Genomic DNA, 24,998 nt, shown 5'->3' on the forward strand with positions numbered 1-24,998 from the left:
AAAGCCATAATTTAAAATTCCGTTACAATACGGAAATAGATTGAAGTTTTGTGATCATGGTGACATATAATTTATATGGTTTTGTAACAAATTGCTCGCTATTTTATGGCAAATGCTGAAGTAGTGATGGGTTGTTATTTAACTATCTGTTATTTTATAACAATTATTTATAAATAACATAACGCAACCGTTACTACTTCTAAAAAATAACGACAGGTAGAGATCGGCTGCTCGTGAAACGAAAAACGAAGTCGGCGCTTTGCACCGCCACGAAATTCTATGCTGCTCGAAGCAATTCCAAAAAGCAACTAGTATGGATGAAAAACATGTTATTTCGTCAACCATCGATAGAGGCGGCGAGACAACGGACAACGGAGTGGGAAATGCGCTACGGCGAACGTAGCTGCTTCGGTCGACGCCGTCGATGGTCGTATTAGGCTTACAACAGCTTAAAAATAATAGGATATAAAAGAAGCAGGTTTTTTGAAACAGTTGTGGGCATAACGCCTGGCGGTCGAGATAACAGGAGTGGGAAAGGAACGCTGCTGCATCGGTCGATTGTCGATGGAGGCTCGCAACGGGTTGGAGAAGCAGTCATTTTAGATACGTTGTTTTTCAACCTGTTACGAGCATAACAGGGCGGCGGTCGAGATAATCGGAGTGGGAAAGGAACGCTGCTGCATCAGTCGATTGTCGATGGAGGTTCGAAACAGGTTGGAGAATAACGTTGTTTTAGATACATTGTTTTTCAACCTGTTACGAGCATAACGGGCGGAGGTCGAGATATTATGGCGCTGTATGTTTCAGTACTTACTTATTAAGTTTCAATATTTAGGTATTTATTTATTCTGAAAAATTTTCAGAATAATATTTTAAGATTTTTTAAAAATGTATACAGGGTGTTTTGAAAAACCTGGTCATTGATTAATCACGATCCTGCTTAAAGCCCTTGACGTAAAAAGCTGATTTTTGGAAACGGATTGACTTTAGGGTGTAGAGGCTCGATAAGAAGGGATTTTTCGAAACTCGAATTCTAAGGGGGTGAAACTACCCTCAAATATTAGAATATTTTTTATTTAAAAACCGGTGAGTTTTTCGGAAAAACTCTTAAAACACATATATTTTATTATGTTGTTTTACATATTTTAAGATTTTTTAAAAATATGTACAGGGTGTTTCATAAAATATGACAATTGAGTAATCACTATTCTGCTTAAACTGCTTGACGTTTAAAGCTGATTTTTGGCAAACGGATTGACTGTGGGGTTGAGGTTCGATAAGGAGGGGTGTCTCGAATCTCAAATTCCAACAGGGTGAAAACGCCCCTCAAATATTACAATATTTGTTATTTAAAAAACGGTTAGTCTTTCGGGAAAACGCCTGGACACGCATAATTTATTTTGTTTTTTTACATATTTTGAAATTATTTAAAAAATCATACAGGGTGTTCCAAAAGTTGAGTGATTGATTAACCACGATTCTGCTTAAACTGCTCGACGTTTAAAGCTTATGTTTGGCAAATGTGAGAAAATTTTATCCAGTTTGTATGTTAATGGAAATTCTTGTTTTGCTTTATCATCACCATTAGAAATTATTAATTCGACGCGAACGAAGTCGCGGGTACACGCTAGTTTAAGTATAAAATTAATTCGAACTCTAGTGTGTAGTTGGTTTACTTATGAAGAATATACTACACATTTTCTTATATTGCTATTTTTTGACCGCAAATGCTAAAATCATAACTAAGAGCTTCTCGCCCGTCGAGTGAGATGCACCCTGTACACTGCTACGCAATTCAGGATCTACGCGGATCGAGGGGCAGGGCGTAGGTATACCGGAATGTATAGGTATAGACGAGTGGCGGAATTTTGGCTTTTTTTATATCGCAATTTTTAAACAGCGCTTATTTGTAAACAACCACCGTTTTTAGAGAGGTATTTTAGATAACAATCGATATTTAGAAATGTTTTGACACCCGGGAAATACTACCACCGAGCACGTCATTGTTGCAACTTGCAACTGCGTTAATACGCCTGGCGGTGACCACCTCATACTCTTTCAGATACTTAGCAGTAAAATAAAGAAACCTGTTATTTTAAGCTGTTTTTTATAAATAACTATAACAGTTTCAACTGTTATCTAAAAATAACAGTTTTGCCCATCACTATGCTGAAGAGCTGCAAACCTTAATCAAGCCTTAGTTAAAGCACGTGTGTTTGGAATTTTGGATGTGGCTTAACACGATATGATCGGTCTAAGCTTTAGGCAACGTAGCATTTTTCTGTTTATATCTGAGGTGTATATCTTGGATACGTAACATCATTTTATAGTAAGCTTTGTCTATTTATACCATAGAAAAAAAAACGGGGTTAAAGACGGCTGGGAATGACAATCGATAATAATTTTGGCTAAGTCCAGCCCCTAGACGTCATTTCACTTGGCCCGCACTGTTATTTTTTATTTGAGCTTACTGCCAGTTGGCATTAACGAAGTTGTAATTTATTTTTGTATCGATTACAAATGATTTTTAAATGGTGTATTTGAAAAAGAGATTTTTTTTGGGGAAATAGGGATTTGTGTCTCTGTAAACGTTCTGTCCATCTTAAATCTTTCTATAATTAGTGTTAATTTTGATAAGTGTTATGTCAATTTTTAGAAAATGACGTCTAGAGATTGACCTCGCCAAAATTATCATCGATCGTCGTTCCCTAGCCGTCTTAGACGCCTTTTTTTTCGATCGTATGGTACTTTTCAATACCCCTTTATATAATCAATGTACGTTATCCCATATCTCGTTGGGTTATAAAGTAGATTTTCGCTGGCGCAGGAAACGTATTTCCCTTAAGGGAAATGCCGGGAAATCTGATATAGCGGAGAGCTTATTAAAATGCCTAATGGCATTTTCAGATTATCTAATCGATCAATCAACGTAGCGGACCGTACAGCCAGACTTGACATTTTGCTCTTTTTATAAGCCCTATTTTCTTTATTTTTTTACAAAAAGAAAACTTTAAAAACGGGTAAAGTGGTAGAAAAAGGTACCGAGGACTGGAAGGCCTGGCCTGGTTCCTTTTTAGACCAACTTTCTTATTTACAAATTTATTCGATCATTAAGGTGTCCGATGGCGTATAGAGGTACAGGCTCCCGTCTACGAATCTCAAGGTAGTGGGTTCGAATCCCACACCCGGCATTTCATCAACCGACTATTTTTATTAAGATAAAAAATAGTTTGGGTACCTAGGTCGACTCAGCTTTAAATGAGTACTTGGGATTCACAATCCTGAGGTAATAATACGCCACCTACATGTGTTTAAACTGTTTTGAAGCGTAATAACTTTTTGTCCGTACCTGTATAAAACTTCTGAGTAAAAAAATATACACCTCTGGGACTTTTTACGTAAAAAATATCTCTTTATAAAAATCGCTACGAGCAACCGTTCTTAAGATATTTAGAATGGAAATAGACAATACATATCATTATTGACGAAAAATGAACACATTGAGTAGGTACCGTATGATCGAATAAAAACGGCGTCCAGTTGGCTTGGAAATGACGATCGATGACATTTCCCATATAAATTTACATATGAAATGACAGCGATCTTCATTTCATAGCCATCGCTGACGCCGTTTTTATTCGATCATACGGTAGTTATTTCACTGAAATAATAAATTTAGGAAATTTTTATTTTTTTTAAATTAATCATAATTTTTTCTGCAAAAAATGATGATAAAACAGTTTCTATTGAACTTTTGACACAAAAACATTTCAAATTTATGATTTCGGTCTAATACCATTTAGTCAACAGGTTTAATTTATGTCAATGATGACAGGTATTGATAATTTCGATTCCAAATATCTCGAAAACCATTACTCGTAGCGATTTTTACCAAGAGACTTTTTTCACGTAAAAACGTCGTAAATGTACATTTTTTTACTCTGTAGTTTTATACAGGTACGGACAAAAAGTTATTAGTCTTCAAACCAGTTAAAAAATATGTAAGTGGCGCCCTCTACAAGTAGGAGTCATATTGACATTAAAATCAAATTTCTCATGTCAAAAAACTCCCAGACACCAATTTTCATCCAAATATTGACGTTACTTCAGAAATTATTTGGAAAAAATCGAAATGAAAATGAAAATTCTACACCCTGTATCTCCGAAACTAAGCATTTTAGGACATACATTTATACGAACTTTTTTACCTATTTTTATCTGCAGAATATGCTGCCGAAGTTTCCGGAATACAGTTCGGACCACCCTGTATATTCGAACATTACTATTCTTAAAAAAACTGCCCTCTATTGTTTGCCACCCTAGTTGTTTGCGTCCTCAATGGTTCACTCAAAATCTAGCCACTTTAGTTTTAGTACAAAAAAAAGGAATTCTACACTTACCCCATCTGGATTGTGTTTGTAGTGAGGTCCAACTCCACAATACTCCACCAATACGTCTTGCAACTTCTTGTTGGCATCTACAAAAAAATATAGAATTTTAAGTGAGATCAACTGAGATTTATCAATGATTATGAAGAGCTATTTTTTTTTACTTGAAAACACTCAACTTAATATGTATGTACCTTTTTTTCAAGATTTGACGTTACTGGTGTAGCTTAAAGATCTTCAAGAAAACAGAACAAGGTGTTAAATAAATAAATATTTTCATTTATGACTGATTGGTACATAAAAGTTAGATCATAAAATATAATTTCTACAGAACAGATAAAGAAAACGGGATATAACATGATATATATCTTAGATTCGACCATTCGACCAATGTGTACTACCAGTCTCCACAAATGTCTTACTAAAGCGCATAATCCTTGAAAATTGAATAGTAATAATTGATTTAGGGGACGTCTTAACCTTCATCAGAAATATTTGAAAAACAAGGGTCCAAAAAATGCCTAAAGCTTGATTTTCATGCATCCGTTGTCCGACGATACGATGATACGATATTAATTTTATTGGTTGAAGTTAAAGACTTCGTTTGGTTAGAAACGGTTAACCAATCGAAGCCTTTCAATTCAACCAATAAAATTAATATCGTATCATCGTATCGTCGGACAACGGATTCATGAAAATCAAGCTTAAGCCCTCAAAGGTGTATAAATTCTACATCAAATTTCCTACAAATACTAAAATTTTCATAATTTTATGACAATGCTTACTATGTTTCTAACGCTTTTGAAAATGTGAAAAAAATAGCCAAAAATTGGTTATACATATACTTGAAGAAATGTTTTTCATAACACATAAAAAAATATCTGTAAATATATTTCCAATCATAATAGAATTCTTATTTTTCAAATCATACGCTTTTTGTTCGTTAAATTTATATTTGCTTAAGTATATATTCGTATTTTTCCATCCTTCAATTCCTATGCGAACTGTCATATCAAATATTTGCCCTCTAAATGGGCTTTCGATATTTTTTTATCGTATTTTCTCGGTCCTGTTGAAAGTCTGACGCGTCTGACCCAAATTTGTTTCGACTGTCATCACTTCCAACAGACAACACTGAAAAGCCGATTAATTTTCCCATCAATTTTGGAGCCCTTTTCAGCTTTAAACCGCTTATTAGTACCCCCAGAGTACTCAAATAAAAAAAAAACAATTTTATACAGGTTCGTGTCAAGGACTGTATAATACCGTATGATCGAAAAAAATCGGCGTCCAGTTGGCTTGGAAATGACGATCGATGACATTTCCCATATAATTTTACATATAAAATGACAGCGATCTTCATTTCATAGCCATCGTTGACGCCGTTTTTATTCGATCATACGGTATATATTCTAAAGGACTGTTCGATCGCGTCAAATCTCCGCTATCGTAGTCACCGTGGATGCTTACGTCACGCAGGGACCAGCGCTTCACAGTGCGGCGGATGGTTATTCTAGCGGGACAAAATCTCAGAAGCGTTGTTTGGGACTTAAAATCTAAGAACGTAGCAAATGGTCTAATATACAGAGAAGACCAGGCTACTAGCAACATAGCAAGTTGCCGAACGAATTTACGTTTACCCGATTTGCGTTCGTACTTGAGATTCACTGCCGGCTAGTCGGCTGGTCAGGCAGTTGGCAGTTGCAGTTGTGCTTGGACGGGTCTGTCGTGACAGACTAGGAACACGACGCGAGGAAGCCGAGTATTTATTATTTTCATTTTAAGTGTTTACCTTCACTTAAGGTAACATTTAAAATAAAAATACTTAAATATTTATTATTTGGGTGTGTTTACAAGCCAAAACTTAAAGTAAATAAATTCTTTAAACCCAAAAAAACTAAAATATTACTCTAAATAAAAAAAGTTATAACAAGTGTTCAAAACACCAAACCAAACCTAACCAAACATGTAGCTTTTGAGGATATTGCGTGCGTACCTCAAAATATCTGTGCAAATTTTCCCGAGACCAATATCGTACTTCTGTAGGGTTATGACGACTCAATAAAGGAAAACTTAATTCGTCGGTGAAAACTATACGCCGAATAAAGTTTTCATCAAAAATTGGCCTTTTCCATTACAGATTAATAAAACGCCATACGCCGAAATTGGTCTTCATGGAAAATTTCTTGAGTTTTGCGCGCTTTATACGATCGGTATCCATTCTTTTTAAGGGCTCTTTTAACCGTGCTAGGTGAAGAATCTGTTACCTCAGCAATTTGATTACTTGAAAACGTGGGATTTTGATCCGCGGTAGCACAAATGAACACTTGCTGTAACTCCTTCATTAATCAACATATCAGGTTTTTTGTGTTTTTGTGGGAAAACGCACCCATGTGTTTCAAAATTATTAATAACTCTTGATATAGTAGGTAAAGAGAGAATTGGCCTGTTTACAAAAGTTTGTGGAAAAATTGTTTGTATATTCCGATAAGACCTATTTTGGAAATACCATTTTACAATTTGAATTTTTTCACGAACTTCGTAAAGATCCATTATTTTACTTAAAAAATAAATTTTACACGAGAACTGTCGCGAGATTCTATGTATTCGTTTTGGCTATTAAAACACGAATAAATACAAATTCTGAAACATTCTTATCACATATCTACCTATTTTTATTTTATCGCATTTTTTCGCCCGGTTTTTATCCGGCGAACGGGTATACGCTAATTCGTCCGGTTCTGCCTATGTTACTACTACGCGCACAAATTAACTACAACAGATGCGAAAGAAAGCGACTGCATCGGAAACCGCTCGGCAAACCCGACACGCCTATTGAGTGGTGGAAATACATCAGTCGTTTAGTCCGGAAACCTATGCTGTGTCGTGGAATGACATAGTGCGTGGTTATCTGTTTCTTTTTAAAAACGCGTGTAGGATTTTTGTTAAACTTTTGAACTGTTATTTCTAAGTTTTGGTAATTTGTATATCTTATTTAAAATGGGATGCAAATGTGTTTATTTATAAGGAAAAAAAAAAGATATTTATAGTATAAAAAATTAATTTATTTAACAAAATTTAATTAAAAATCTGACAAAATAGTTACCTTTCTATTGGTTCTATCGGACTTTTTTCGACTATATAAATCTTTATTTGTAAACTTTAATACATCAAATATTTTCAATCTAATAAATCATTTAATGATGTAAATAAGAGGAAATTTCTCACATGGGTGGTCAAATTTTATAGTTTTCATTATATCAAACAGCCTCTGAGAAATGTTTTCAACTCAAAATGCCTTTAATTATGTTTGACTACATCATTAAAAAGGGTCTTTAAATACATCAATGTGATATTTGTCTAAAATTTGCAAAAGAATCCGAATCTCTGGATAACTCGAAATTATTTACCCGTTTAAAAGCCTTTGATCATGAAAGTGGAAAAATTTGTTCATTTTATTTACAGGCTGGAAAAATTATTTATATTAAATTTTGATGAGTTTTGCACTGAAGAAAACATTCAGAGGCTGTTTGATATAATGAAAACTATAGAATTTGACCACCCATTTGAGAAATTTCCTCTTATTTACGTCATTAAATTATTTATTAGATTGATAATATTTTATGCATTAAAGTTTACAAAAAATAAAGATTTATATAGTCGAAAAAAGTCCGATAGAACCAATAGAAATGTAACTATTTTGTCACATCTTTAATTAAATTTTGTTAAATAAATTAATTTTTTATACTATAAATATCTTTTTTTTCCTAATCTCCTACGAGCTGATATAATATGACGAGCAATCTATTAAATTACTGTGAGATTATACAGAAAGACTTCGAGACATAGGAAAAACAAGTCCATTTAGCGTGTGTCCAAATTTTGACAATTTTTCAAAAATGACAGTTTTGTTTAGACTGACGTTTAATTTCACCTGACTTCTCGGTGAATGATTTCTTTTTATGGGGGTACATAAAATCTAAAATTTACGGCCATGAAGAAATTCAAAACTTGGAGCAGTTAAGGCAGAAAATATTTAATGCCTTTGACACTGTCACCCCTGGACCCCTGATATGTTATCCAATGTGAGGAGGGGATTTTATGATCGTTTGGTTTAATGCAAGAGGGAGGCACTTTTGAACAATTTTTGTAAAATTTTAAATTTCATTATCCTGTGTTTTTTACCGTTTACCCATTACCTACCTTGACGAACATGGGAAAACGAAGGTCCTTTTCAGGACCACAAATATTTTGATTGAGAAAGTTGGTAACTTTTTTTTGGATTAAAAAACAAAAGTTGTTAATATAATACCAATTTAAAAGTGTTTTAGTAGTTTTAATACACACTATGATATAAAATTTATTATTATTATAATGTACATTATTAATACTATTGTTCATTCGAAATGGCATTAAGGCCCAATTGCAACGATGATTTAAATTTTTCTTAAAGATAAGTAGAGCTTAGAACGAGCTGTATTTATATTTACTTTAATATTCACCTTAAATAAGGGAATTTGACTGATAAAATTTTTGAATTTGAATTGTTTTTAATGATACTAACAATTTTAGTTCAATTTTTAATAAAATTTATTTAATTTTAATAGAAATCCAAGAGATTTGAAACCTCTTTTAGCGATTACATTCATAGAAAATAAGGGCACCTGTAATTCATTCTCAAATGAATTACATTTAAAACATTACAATTAAATACAAGATAATAAAACTATGATATTATTCGTACATGACACACAAAAACCGTATTGTAAACTATTGCCAAATACATAAAATTATGATATCAGGTGAAATACTTACAAAAAACTCTTTAGCTGTTATTTTTTAATTACTTTGTAATCTTGTGACACCCTGTATATTTTATTTTAAAAAAATCTATTTAATTTTGAAAATAATAAATAAGATAGATATTTTAATTTTAACACTCGGTAATTGTAAATTCATATATACCGTATGATCGAAAAAAAACGGCGTCCAGTTGGCTTGGAAATGACGATCGATGACATTTCCCATATAATTTTACATATAAAATGACAGCGATCTTCATTTCATAGCCATCGTTGACGCCGTTTTTATTCGATCATACGGTACTAACGAAGACAATTTTTTAAACTCAGTGCCTTTTGATGGAGTTGTTTTGTTTTTATACTATCCGATTGAAATGAATTTTTTTGGGCATTCACCTGTTAAGCTTGAACTCCCTGTGACTGTGACTACCTGTGTTGGTAACTATTGGTAACTCAAAAAATCTACATCATTCAATATATCGATATTTGAAAAAAAGTGAAAGTTTGATATCTGCAGAACAAAGGCACGAAGGATAATATACGTACAGTAGGAAAGTACATACCTTTGGCAATCTTCAACATAATTTGGCTTTGGAATAAAATGTATAAGCACTTGTAAATATTTTGTTTTCGTATAATTTCTGCCTTCCTGAGCAGAAAACGACCAAATTTGGTTGATAAAAATATATCGAAATACAAAGAATATCCATGCATTTTTGTATCAGTTGGAATGTCTACTATTTATTCTTATCAGTACACATTTTTTGGCTTATTTCTAACCAAACGCTTATGTCCCGCTAAATTTATCTTCCAACGCACTGTGCGCTCGTCCGTCAAATGCAAAAATAACTGTCACTGTCTAAAATCTTTAGCGCCAACTTCAACTCGGTCCCTAGATGACGTAAAAAAACTGACAGTGCAGGAAGATAGGAATCGAACTATCCTTATCTCTATAGTATCCTTGGTTAACAAATGTTTCATCTTAAAATAAAATTTTAATGAATCACAATTGTTTATCTCCATCATTTACCGATTTAATAATATAGAAATTACAGTTCAATTACAAACAATTCATTATTTATAGTGATTCAAGTCACAAATTTGCAAAAAAATGTCACCTGGATATTCTCGAGCGTGGTTATTTTTTTATTATTTTGAAGGACATCATTCAAGAATCACAGGAATAACATAATTTGCCGATTTCCACCAGCCGAAGTAGCTAAAATTACCAATAAAGTGTGGTGCTGAAAACTACATATTCCTAAAAAATCTGCCATGTGTCTTGGTCACGTCTAAATCGTCAGTTTTTCGAATATGAGCTTCTTTAACGTTCATTTAATATGCCTTTTGCATATCTGTCGCGCTTCAATAAGACTAGCCCACAAACAATTCTCCAGCTACAGTCTATGTCCTCTATTATTGAACAACCCTGTAACATTCCCCACCAGGGGAATCCTCGTTACCCACCCCCTGTCCGCTAGAGATGGGGGAAGTTTTGCATGACAAACTGCGGCGCTTTTTAATACGGGTAAAAGCAGGTGTATGGGGGATGATATGATACGCTACCCTTGTTAAAGTACTGTTCAGACGCAAAGACTTATCGTATAGAGGATACTAACCAAATATGTCATGGAATAGTGTATCCCTAAAGGTTGATTCTCACTATACTGATACGGAACAGAAGCTTACGTATAGTGCAGTGGCGGACTAGGGGGGGGCGGAAGGGGCGGTTTGGGGGCCACGGGCCTAAGGGGCCCCTCGGATCTTGGAGGACTTACAAAATCGAGATGTTTTGTCGCGGTATTTCCCTGGAACGGTAGCGAAAGTAGCGCGGCTCATATGTGGAACCGGTATTTTCATTACTTTGTCATCATAAGTTGCCATTAAATACATGCAAACATTGTTTTATTACATCAAATTGCATTCGTTTTTCAATTTGAAAATATTATAAGCTTTAAAAAATTGATGTTATCGTTTTTCTGCAGCCTTTTTAGAGCTGGGGCCCTTAATACTCCTGGGGCCAGGGCCCATCAGATCCCTACGTAAAGACGGCACTGCCGATGAATTATTACAGTATACAGAGTGTCCCAGGCTGAGCGTGCATTAGATGTTTTTAGAGAACCACAATATCTAGATCGAAGTTTTTCTGCACATTATTGTTTTACAACAAGATCTATCGATTAAAAATATTTTCAACATGACGACACTTCCGGAAATACCGGAATTTGACAGAAACTTTCTTATTTTAAATGGTGTAAATATAAAAAGAGGATTTCCATTTGAAAAAAAAATGATTTATGATAATTTTTTAATCGCGATTTTTTAATCGCCATGACATCTGCTGCGGCCATTATTATATGACATTCGGACTATTTCATTTTTGGCATAGATAGCCACATGTCTTCTCTTTATGGTACAGTGGCTGTGGCAATTTTTTGCTCAAAAACGGTTAACGTTAGGTTAGAGTGTTTAATATCAAAATCCATAAAATTTTACACAGAATTTAAGTAAGTAATAAAAAATGCGGTCACCCGTTTGAAATAAGAAAGTTGCTGTCAACTTCCGGTACTTCCGAAAGTGCCGCCATATTGAAAATATTTTTAATCGATAGATCTCGTTGTGAAACAATGATATGCACAAAATCTCGGATCTAGATATTGTAGTTCTCTAGAAACTTAATGCCTAATGCAGGCTCAGTCTGGGACACCCTGTATAAATACTTCAATTTTGTCAACCATTATTCATAAGTCATTCAATTTCTACAAAATGTGCATTAGAAGTATATCATTACCTGAACAGACCGGGGGCCACATTTAGCTTCGCCGCCCCGGGCCCCCGATAGGCTTAGTCCGCCACTGGTATAGCGTCAATACCATAGACTTAAAATAAAATATAGACTACACTATTTACATCTCAACGCGGACAAACAACCTTTTTTGTACACATGTTTACTTCTGGGTACAGTCGACCGAGCCTTCCTCATCCAGCCTATGTTGTCACGTCTTTAATATTATCAATATTTTTTTTCTTGTTATACACATATATTGAGATATTAATACTACAGTTTAATAAAGTAGGTTTTAATATTCCATAGATGTATTAAATAGTCCTTATACTACTAAATTATAAGTCGGATACTGTTTAATAAGGATAAGTTCTTTACAATATGACAACACCGATTAGAGGCGAGGGAGCCTATTCATTCATTTATTACCTTGTAGTACGTGTCGCACATGTGCGGTAAAGCTTTGTTGCCGCTATCTCCCCGGCTGTATTAACGCATTTTCTTAGCTTGTAGTCCTTAAGTGTTTATTTTATTGACTTTTTCTGTTCAGAAACTATAAAATATGGTTCGCCAGTGCCAAATTTGCAAGAAATTTGACTTAAATAATCCATTTAAGTCTTGAAACGACTTTTTTGACCGGTAGGCAACTCTCAATTTACCCATTGGGAGTCAGTGGCGTTGTTGTAGAAAGGCGCTTATTTAGATAATATTTTAGTAAAATGTAAAATCTGAATTTTTTCTTTTACATTACATTATTTACTTACTTACATTATAACAAAATCATAATTATAACCCTGTTAATAATTAATAATGTTTTTATTAAAAATATATTCCGGTTTATTCTAAAATTAACTTGAGAATCTAAAATAACATACAAGAATTTTAAAATGATATTACATTATGAAACAATATTTTTTAATATACCGGGTCGTCTCAAAAGTGGCTCACCCCTATAACTTTTTTATTTTTTCAGATAAAAAAACAGATTTGTATGTTAGTAGGTATATGACATAAATTAGGATTTATTGACGTATTCAGTTGTTTTTGGTCTCTTCCTGTTTCACCGAAATGATTACATCTTTTGATTTTTAAAGGCACCCTCGGTATATTGCTACTTTATTCGATAAAAAATGACACTCTGAATAGAATGACATATCATATGTCAACTTTTGACATTGTCGGTTAAAAACATATCCTATTTTAAATTTCAATCCAGTTTTTTTCAATCCACTAAGTTTTAATCAAGGAGCCTTGGAAAAATAGTTTTGATCGTCTAATAGGTTTCGTGTCTTGTCTAGGCCGGTTAAAAGATGTACAAATCGTATTTTTAATCATACATATGTCAATTTTTTTCAAATGGAACAAGGGTGACTCATTAGCATATTTTGAAAAAACCATTTTTTTTTATGAATATATTGATACCACACACTTGGTATTTCGAGTCAAATTGTCGTTATGAACCGCGTGTTACAATTATAATTAAACCATATGCGAAAATGTCAAAAGTTGACATATGGTATGTCATTCTATTCAGAGTGTCATTTTCTATCGAATAAAGTAGAAATATACCGAGGGTGCCGTTTAAAAATTAAAAGTTATAGTCATATCCGGTGAAACAGGAAGTGACCAAAACAATTGAATGCGTCAATCAATCCTAATTTATTTCATATACTAACATACTAAATCTTGTTTTTTTATTTGAAAATATAAAAATTATGGGATGAGCCACTTTTGAGACGCACCCGGTATAATAAAGACAGTACCGAGTTAAATAAATGTAGTTTTTATTTTATCCACTTCCTATCACCTTCCTTGCTTTAATGGAACAGATATTATGTTTTCCCTAATTTACATAATAAGACATTACTTAGCCAGAAAAAAATTACAACAATCATATTTTTTTTCTCTCCCTGTCGCCGATTCTATTATATCTGTGGAATAGATCCTGTTTTGATTAATATTAGGGGTTGTAAATGTTTGACTAAAATTAATAATTTATTATTAATTTCAAAAATTACCTAATTTCGATTATAAAATTTCTTCTATAACGTGTATTTTATTATTTTTATCCTTTTTGGACTCTAAATTGTTTTTTCTAAACTTTTAAAAAACCTGTCCTAAATCTTAATAAAATATAAAAAGTTTAAATAAGATATATTTTAATTTAATTATAGCTTCATTAAAATAAAAAATTACCCGGCTATGATACGGAGAGTTCAGGTGTACTTGAGAAACGAAAGACAGTGTTGTGTTTCTCGGCAGAGTCGTCAGGGAACGACCGTTACGACAGAGACAACCTATCTATCGCTCGTGTCGCACTCGTTATAACCTAAAACAATAACACAACAATAACAAGACAGTGTCTGACCGCATGTTCCAGCTATTTATGAATGAGATGCTCAGTCTATATTTTATGTTAAGTCTATGGTCAATACACTAAAAAATACGGAACGGATATGGAATGGAAACGGAAGCTACAGTACTTTTTGTACTACTACCATACTTTTTGTTGTACAATTTATATCATTACGAAAGTTTTATTTTAAAGATTTGTATCTTTTGAAAAAGGCAATAGATTTAATTCAGAGATGAAAGAATATATATCAGCAAAATTTTAATAGAGCTGCTACAAATGTAAGAACTTGACAACGCTGTTTCCGATACGCTTCAGTCCGTCCACCAAAAAAATTTATGGAAGGAAATGATATGGAACGGAAGGGAAACGGAACGGATAGTGTGCATTGTCCTATTCATGTACATGATATAATATTTTATGTAAATGGAAGGGAGCTGATATAGAAAGTATAATGAGAATCAACCTTAATGCGGACACAACTTAGTTTGTACGTTTTATCTGCAACGTACCTATTGTCAATACAAGCAAACCGTACGATATGTCGTTACGTGTAGATCCCGCTTAAAGGATACCTTGTTGGGGATGGTTTGGAGGGGTTGGGGGTACAGGGATGATGTTTTACCGCGTTATGTTTTCGTTATATCCATGTACATACGTATATGTTTATGACACCGTGGGAAAACCCGATGTGTTTTTATTTAAACGAGTAATATAATTAGGGAAATGAATGGTATAGGTATTATTGTTGTTAAGGGTGGATTAATTTGCTATGGGTGTGTGGTGGAATTTTAATTCAATTAGTTAAAAGAGTGATATTGAGACACGTTATGTTAGTGTCATTTTAGGTGAGGAAAGTAAAACAAATTAATTAAATAATGAATAGGAACGCCATAATCTTGGTCCATCAGAGCCAGTACTGGAAACACCCATAGTATGAGAGAGATATGTGACTTATTTCAGATACATTAAGTATTTGAAATACAGATATAAAGAGTGTCCCAAAAATAAGTATTTTAACTGGTAGTAAAGTTCAACCCCAGAAACACGCCCATGAGGTTTTTTTCACGAAAAAAAAAATTGAAAATTCGAAATTTTTTGAACAATGTTTTGAAAATTTTTTTAGTTTTTATTTAGAAAACATAATTTCTTGATAATATGGCAACATAGGTATTAGATTAAATTTACAAGAAAGAAAATCCAGAAAAGATCTAGTGGTTAGATCAAATTTTTTTTTTTGGAAATTTTCAAAGTAAAACAACTCGTTAGTTTTGACTTATTTGAAAAACGAGAAAGAGAAAATATGTTTCTTTTATCGAGATCTACCACCCCATAAAATACTTGCACTTATTTCTGGGACACCCTGTATAAGATACAAAATAGATACGTTTTTCATCTTATATTCGAAATACTTTTTTTAGTTTCATATTGTATCTTGTATTTTGATACATACGTTTTTTTAGTATCTTAGTATTTTATAAATACTTAGTTTGCTAAAATTCTTTTACTAATTATTACCTACAGTTCATACCAAATAAACTTTTAGTCACGTCATTAAGCTTCACCGGCACAGCGTTGCCAACTTTTATACAGGGTTGTTCACCACATACGACACGGAGTATTGTAGCTAAACGATTAGATTTTTACAAATTGTATGTTTTGGGTTTTTTGAAGGTCTATTAGAGCTACAATTTAAAAATATTTTTACAATATACAGAGTGTCCCAAATAAATAAAAAAATATTATAGTTGTATTTTTTTAAATGGAACACCCTGTATATTATTCTATTTTTGGATAGAGGTTCTAAAAAGAATAATGTTCGACTGCAGGAAGTTTAAAGGTATCACAACACTATTTATTTAAACCAAAAACTCGTAATCCAACACTAAAGTGTCAAAACGAATGACAGTGTCAAAAAATAAATAAATACAGCTGAGCTACCACCTGAATCTCTCTCAAAAAGTATTTTAATAAAAGTATTTAGAAAATACATCACCCCTAAAATTATTTACACTTATTTAAGAACCACCCTGTATAGTTTGTCCCCTACACATCCCACATCACTACCGCATAGTACGGTATAAAAATAAAAACAGACAAAACCTGAACAATGAAATAAACTTTATTTTTTTGTACTTCGGCATGCTGATAAATCGGGAAATGGACGATGGGGAGAATTCTCGAAAGGAGAGGAAATGAGAAAATGCCGACAAAAAAGGAATTTTTATAAAAAAATACCAAGCGAAGGAAAATGAAGAAAGAATAGAGATGTGGAAGTGAAATTTTCGCGTATTTTCTCAAACGAATTTTTGACATCCAACGATTCAACAACATAAATATACAATTTCTTGTTTTTAGAGATACACTATGCTCTGTTTTTTTTGTTCTCAGGTAAGATTTTGCCAGACGATGACAGTAAAATCACTTTTAGCACACATATACTATTTTTTCTACACTATTTTTTTATTATATTATTTTATTTTTATTATATTTTTACACTATTTTTTCTACAAACAAGTTTATGCTCGTATATATCAAGGTATTATTACTTTTTACGTTAATGAATAATTCATAATATGTCATTCTGAAATCAAATTAATTATGAAGTTTATGGTTGCTAGCGTAACAATTATCGCTTCAGTGTTAAAAGTAAATCACGTGACTTACTTTTAGCACCAGTGCCTTTGAATAAGAAGACTAGGGAAGGAGCATATCAAAAATCTTAGGTACACCGCGATGGGCCTCAAATATGGCCGACTTAAATTCCGGTTTATCAGTGCCGTTCTAATTTTATTTAAAAAATGGTAAACTATGATGTCAATCATAAAACTATGATGTCAATCATAAAACTATGATCTCAATAATGTCTTATTTTATTTTACGTTGTGAATAAATGTTGGTAGTTATTAAAATTGTTATAAAAATATATAATTCTAATAAAAATAGATAAGTTATAATAAGTATTTATTACCACAAACATCCGATACGCTACTGAAGCAGGTAAGTCAAATTAACGTATCAAAATTCTTTGACATCTGATCTTTGACAAGTAGTAAATAAAAGCTAAAATGCAAGAAAATATATAATTTAGTTAATTTAAGTGAATTTCATAAATGATCGTTTTACTACACGTATGTATATTATATAGTCACTTACTAGCGAAAAGTTGTTCCATTATTTCACTCAATTTTTGCCGAGATCTACCGCACGCTACACAACCAACTATTTTAGAGTCTTTTTCGATAAATCGCGATAATGTCACTGTTAATTTAAGTTCTACCACAATTTCCATCTAGATTTACTACCTTTATACAACTATCAGTAGTAGAATAAATAATAAATAACATAAAATAAGCTCCGTAAAGACTGACAAATCCACAAAATTTCAAATCAAATTCAAATGTGTCAAATGAATCGTCAAACAGAACTGTCAAGGATCCCCACCCTAGAGAGCTTTTTCCGCCCACCATGCACGAATACATGGATAGCATTATGCTCTTTCCTTAGTCTTCTTATTCAAAGACCAGTGCTAAAAGTAAATGCCAAAGAATATACCTAGCTAGAAAAAGAATGGACTCTACCATACTGAAAAATGGTCCTACAGAAGTGGCGTCATCTATTGAGTAGGGCTTGTTTTAAATGGATCGAAGCGCGGGCTTTTTAAATGAGCGTATTTATTGAATTTTACTCTAAAATAATTGAATTTGATCATTAAATCTTATTTTTTACACAAATTCAACAATACCAATAACAAGTATCGTTGTGATGTGTAAAAAAATAAGATTTAACAGTACAACTTATATAATTATTAAATAAAATTAAAGCCAAACGTGTAAATATTATTTATTATTTAAAGTTTTTATTTATAAGTCAAATATTTAAACATCGTTTATTATAATAAAACAAGACCAACGTAATACGCCCAAAGTTTTGTAAATGGAGTAAATATAAATAGGTACTTAAATGATAAATATAAAATAAAAGACTTACATTATATTTTTAGGGCCACAAACAAAAGGAATTGTTTAATTAAAACACATACCTATAACAAAAATTATAGTTTGGGAAACGTTTTGATTTTGATAATCATTTGATAATATGGCGCTATGACAACGACAATATTTTTTGAGAATTTGACAATAATATGACAATGGCCGTTGGAAACTATGGAAACTACAAAAAGATTCTGATTTAACGCCATCTGGCAATAACTAGTAGCTAACTCGATTACGTAACTAAAAGTTTAATTGGTATTAAATATATTTTTGGAGTTTAACTTTGTAATTTAAATAAAATCAGCTAATAATAGGTTATTTTTTAGTATTAATACTTACATTCGGCTAGATCTTGTAACTGTTGGAATTCTTGAGGAGACAGCTTCTCCCATTGGAGAGATGCCATCTCGCGGTACGACGTCAGGATTAAGCCGAATTGTCCATCTTAAAAAAATAAATAAAATTAACAATAAATTCTAATTTTTTGAGAGGAAGGTAGTGCCACCTCTGCAAGTGCTCACAAGAACAAAAGTATGAAAAGAATGTATGTTGGGGCTTGTAGACAGTTTATTTAGTTAGTTTTTTTATTTTCTATGCGTTAGACTTTTTCCTAATACAGATTTTAAATTACAAAATGCATTTTAGAAACACTATGACTATACGGTTGTAGGTGCTATAAACTCAAACGTATCGGCACTCTACTCTACTACGAAAAAGCTAGCTGCGATAGCGCTGAAGTCATGATTACTAAATCCCGCTTAAGTGGGGCTGGTCACCTGGCGGACAACTCAAAAGCTACCAGGATATTTTCCACGAAAACTTAACGGGGATAAGCATGCAGAATCAGTGGGAGGAAGAAGCGCACAATAGAACGCAGTGGAGAAGAATTGTAAACTCAGTTCGTTAACTTTCTCTCCTCTTTACTTTTTGTATTTAGCCTATACAGCAGTAAAAACAACAGGGAAGCCAATATTTCGACAATTTAAAATTTGCATAGGATTTCCTATCTTTCCAACAACAATGTACCACCCGGTATAATGCTTTGTAGTAAAAAAGAATACTTTTAGCTTGTCCCCTGTATAATTCAAGCTATTTGCATAGGACCACGTCATCTATTGTTATTTAATCAACAATTAAGAACCAATTCTGGTAACCGTATGGTATATACCAAGTAAACAGAGACAATAAACAATAATATTAAACATTTCCGATACTTCATTATTTATTTTATTTGCATTCAGAGAATAATAGACGCAGGCCATTTTATTTGTTCGGCGTTATTTTTATCTATTATACCGTATATGAATAAAAATATAATCGGGAGAAGTAATAAGGTAGATTGTATGGGAGTCATACAGTCTCAGGGCTTTGACAAAAGCCAGTATCTGAGACGGTTTTACAGAGGTGAGTTCTCCGTCTCCGATATTAGTCGTAACAAAGTTTATGGCAAGAATGGTTTGAAATGGCGCACTCAGTGTTGAGGTATTCTGATGTTTCCCCATTTTCCCCAAAGACTCTGCATTTGCCGTTGTTTCTTACCTTTAATGTACTGAGGTGTTTATTGAGGAGACAGTGTCCTGTTAAAACCCCATGATAATCCGAAGATTGTTCTTATTTAAATCAAGGAAAATGTTTGATTTTTCTCGGTAGTAAGTCCTGAGAAATTTCTTCGAGTGTCTTACTACTACTACTACAGCCATTTCTCACTGACGAGTATTCAACACACATCAGAACTGTGACTGAAAAGCCCGATACGTGATTTTATCTGCCTACCGCAGTCCGGACATTCAAAAATCTCATTGCTTTGTTGCCTCGATCTTTACTTTTTGGTTGTCCTTGTCTTTTGGTTTTTGGTTGTCTTTTGGTTGTTAACTGAGTTTACAATTCTTCTCCATTGAGTTCTATTGTGAGCTGCTTCCTCCCACTCATTCTGTATTCCCCTTTAAGTTTTCGTGGAAAATATCCTTGTACCTTTTCAGTTGTCCACCCGGCCTCCTCTTACCGTCTACAAGCTCACCGTAAAGCAGAGATTTTGGTATGCGGTTTTCTTGCATTCTGCATACGTGACCAGCCTATCTTAAGCGGGATTTTGTAACCATGACTTCAATACTCTCGCAGTTAGCTTTTTCAAGGACCGATACGTTTGAGACATGATGGAATGCGTTCATGTGTCGGCGGTACGGCACCCAGGTTTCGCTCCCATATGGTGGGGATTATAATTGCTCGGTACACTGCAAGTTTCGTTTTTGTAGATCCTCGTTCGAGTGTCTTAGACCGTTGGAGGATTACGATTCCAGGTTACAGATGGGATCTACGATGCTCCAGCTCTATTTAACCGACGCGTGTTCGAAAGTACCCATTTCTATACTTTGGCGCTCCAATTTTTCGCTTTCGGTGCACTCCTGGAAAGTGAATGTTTTTTTGGTTTATATTTTATTGATTTCGGGGCTATTATTTGCGTCCAATAAAAGTTCATAAATAAATTTATAGTTTCTTTTTTGCGACGTCCGGATTTTGTCCGGATTTCAGAGTTCATTTATCCGGAATTTCCAAAAGCCTTTATGGAAACCCTATAGATACAGTGTGTTTCAAAAAACATGTGATATCTCTCGTGGGGATATTCCTCACGTAAAAATCAGATTTATTTTGCATATCAACATATATCTGCTTTGTTTCGTAGCTACAGGGTGAATAATCTTTCAATTTATTATAATTTTCTTTTAAGTACTTTTAGTGATTCGAACGAAACTCTGAGAGTAAAAGTAAAGTTACTATAAGGGCTACACATTTTAATGCTAAAAAAGTGTCGATAAATTCCACAGGGACGTGCATATGGGTTATCACTGCAACATTTTTCAATAAAAAAACGTGTGCGCTACTGACTTTTTTCTTTTTATAATCAAAATTGTATTGGCCATTTAATGCCAGTTAAAAGCTATCTCTTGATATTTTGTCGAATTCGGCCTCCTTGATGAGATAAAATAAAATTAAAATAAAAATAAAATTAATAAATTATATATTTCACCTAATTTATTATTAAATATTATTAATATTAGTTATTATGACTATTTGTCTAACCTACAGCAATTTCAAATAAAAAATAATAGTATTTACACAACAATTACAAAAAAACTAATTTTAAAAAGTTTTAACATCCTGTAACTCGAAAACTATGCATTTCCATATCCATGTTTATTGGAACTTTTTTCATATTTTTGATGAGGAATCAAAAAGTACCTACTTATTTAAAACGTTGTTGATATTAAAATATTTTTAAGGTTGCTATTAGACTTGAATTGGGACAAATTAATAAAATTGCGTTTATCTCACCAAGGAGGCCGAAATTGACAAAATATCAAGAGACAACTTTCAATCGGCATTACACTGCTTATACTATTTCGCTAACAAGAGAAAAAAGTCCGTGGCGTACATCCTGTTTTTAGAAAAACATTCCAGTGATAACCCATATGCACGTTCCTGGTGAAACAGTCGACACTTTTTCAGCATTAAAATATGTAGCACTAATAGTAACTTTTACCCTCCAAATTTCGTTCGAATCGTTAAAAGAACTTCGAAAAAATATTAAGACTTTAACACCCTGTAGCTACGAAACAAAGCAGAATCGGACCTATGTTGATATGAAAATTAAATCTTATTTTTACGTGAGGAATCTCCCCACGAGAGATGGCACATATTTTTTGAAACACCCTGTATACATCGTTAAAACATACAATAATAATGTTCCTGTAATATATCGTGATTGTGTTGGGAACAATGACTAAACTGTTAAATTTTTAATTTATTTTTGTACCGTTGTATGACGTTAAACCTATATTATGTATTACAAAAGGCACTCGCTTCTATTGTTTTTAAATTAACTATTAAACTACATATTAATAATAAATAAATTTCGCTTGGATTCACAATGAAGTGATTCATTTTATTGCTAGACATATACAGATACTCTTTATGTTTATTTAATGAAGAGGGAATAATATTTGATAAAATTGCAGTCTACTTTTAATGAATATAAAGGTCCGTCTACACTTAATATTTTACCTGTCAGGCTTCGTGCATTCTGCGCTGGTGACACACCATATAGTTTAGTATAGTGCTACATTTTGTAATAATGATTTTCATTTAAATTTCAAGGAGTACAATCTGAATATTCTCTGGCACAAATTGTGAGAATTACACACACTTGTTCGCGATTTTCGTATATAATCAAGCATATTTAACTATTTTGAAGATATACAAATTGATATAGAAATAAAAGCTACAACGTGATGCCTAGTACCATTTTAGACCCAAAATGCAGCAGTTTTTTTGCTACAATTGTGGGGTCTATTACAATTTGCTTTTATTCAACCACTAGCGTATACCCGCGACTTCGTCCGCGTCGAATTCACCATTTGTAATGGTGATGATAAAGCAAAGCAAGAATTTCCATTAACATACAAACTGGATAAAATTTTCTCACATTTATGTCAGCATGAGAAAAAACAATATGGCGAATTGACTTTCGAAAAATCCGTTTGCCAAAAATAAGCTTTTTACGTCAAGCAGTTTAAGCAGAATCGTGGTTAATCAATTACCCAACTTTCTAGAACACCCTGTATGATTTTTAAAAAAAATTCAAAATATGTAAAAAAACAAAATAAATTATGCGTGTCCAAGCGTTTTCCCGAAAGACTAACCGTTTTTTAAATAACAAATATTGTAATACAGTGGAGTTCGTATATAGTAAACCCGTTTATTGTGAACACTTGGTTATAATGAACGCTTTTTGTGTGAAATACATTAAAAAAGTCTTATAAGACCAATGTAAATTTTTACCGTTTATAGTGAACCCGGATACAATAAACTTTCGGATACAGTGAACTCGATTTCGTCAAGGATAAGAGACATTTTCCGTTTATAATGAACTTTTTCGATAATTCCCCCAGGTAATTCCCCGGGAGTGGTATTAACTTTTCTTAAGTGATATTAACTTTTCTAACAGACTTATACAAACCAAAATATCCGACTTGTTTATCAAAGAGTAGGTGGATACATGTATTTTTTGTAGTTTTTATTATTTATTGTTTACTTAGGTTAGGTATTGTACAGAATGTCATTTCTTTTCCACGTTTACTACATATACCGGGTGCGTCTCAAAAGTGGTTCACCCCTATAACTTCTTTATTTTTTTCAGATAAAAAAACGAGATTTGGTTGTTAGTATATGACATAAATTGGGATTGATTGGCACATTCAATTGTTTTTGGTCACTTCCTGTTTCACCGGAAATGCCTAAAACTTTTGATTTTTAAATGGCACCCTCGGTATTTTTTTATTTTATTCGATAGAAAATAATATTCTGAATAGAATGACATATCATATCTGAACTTTTGACATTCTCGCTTATTAAAAAATCGTATTTAATATTTCTATCTATTTCTATCCATGGCTATATTAAAAACACTAATTCTGAATCAAGGAGCCTTGGAAAAATAGATTTAATCGTCTAATGTTTTAGTGTCGCGTCCTGGCCGGTTAAAAAATGCCCAAATCGTATTTTTAATCATATCTCAATTAGCGTTTTTGGAAAAAGCATTTTTTTACGAATAATTTGATACCACACATTTGGTATTTCGAGTCAAATTTTCGTTACGAACCGCAAGTTATAATTTCAAATAAATCATATGCGAAAATGTCAAAAGTTGACATGTCATATGTCATTTTATTCAGAGTGTTATTTTATCTCGACTAAAGTAAAAAAATACCGAGGGTGCCATTTAAAAATCAAAAGTTGTAGTCGTTTCCGGTGAAACTGGAAGTGACCGAAAACAAGTAAATGCGTCAATCAATCCTAATTTATGTCATATACTAAACCAAACTAACATACCAAATCTCGTTTATTTAATTGAAAAAATAAAAAAGTTATATGGGTGAGCCACTTTTGAGACGCACCCGGTATAATATATCTTTGAAGAATGTTAGTACATCATGGCATTTTTTCAAAAAAAAAAACCAACAAACATAATATAATTATCTCTATTTATCCGGTAAACATCAGGTGTGTACAAAAGTCCATTTTTTTATAGTAAACCTCGGGTATAGTGAACCATTTTTGATGCAATTTTCGAGTTCACTATATCCGGACTTCACTGTATTTGGGGGGCGTTTTCACCCTCTTGGAATTTGAGATTCGAGAAACCCCTCCTTATCGAACCAGTACACCCCACAGTCAATCCGTTTGCAAAAAATCAGCTTTAAACGTCGAGCAATTTAAGCAGAATCGTGATTACTCAATGGTCATATTTTATGAAACACCCTGTATCTCGCCCTGTATAAATTTTTAAAAAATCTTAAAATATGTAAAACAACAAAATAAAATAAACGTGTTTAAGAGTTTTTCCGAAAAACTCAACGGTTTTTAAATAAAAAAATATTCTAATATTTGAGGGGTGGTTTCACCCCTTTAGAATTCGACTTTCAAAAAATCCCTTCTTATCGAACCTCTACACCCTAAAGTCAATCCGTTTTCCAAAAATCAGTTTTTTACGTCAAACGCTTTAAGCAGGATCGTGATTAATCAATGTCCCGATTTTTCGAAACACCCCGTATACATTTTTAAAAAATCTTAAAATATGTAAAGAAACAAAATAAAATATACGTGTTTAAGCGTTTTTTC

The 24,998-nt window shown here is 32.9% G+C and overlaps 1 protein-coding gene across 1 annotated transcript in view; it reads right to left on the reverse strand.

Moving 5' to 3' along the window:
* The window catches only part of LOC115884843 (diacylglycerol kinase 1), a 126,844-nt gene that overhangs the window by 85,782 nt on the left and 16,064 nt on the right, over positions 1–24,998 (reverse strand). Inside the window, exons 2-3 of the mRNA XM_030903548.1 lie at positions 18,663–18,767; positions 4,401–4,477 (exon numbers count right to left, since the gene is read on the reverse strand). Coding sequence (XP_030759408.1) covers positions 4,401–4,477; positions 18,663–18,729 — 144 coding nt within the window. The 5' untranslated portion in view covers positions 18,730–18,767. The remainder of the gene's footprint in view (positions 1–4,400; positions 4,478–18,662; positions 18,768–24,998) is intronic.

Source organism: Sitophilus oryzae, unplaced genomic scaffold, assembly GCF_002938485.1.
Source record: "Sitophilus oryzae breed Bouriz unplaced genomic scaffold, Soryzae_2.0 scaffold_358_pilon_pilon, whole genome shotgun sequence".
In the NCBI taxonomy this organism is placed as follows: domain Eukaryota; kingdom Metazoa; phylum Arthropoda; class Insecta; order Coleoptera; family Curculionidae; genus Sitophilus; species Sitophilus oryzae.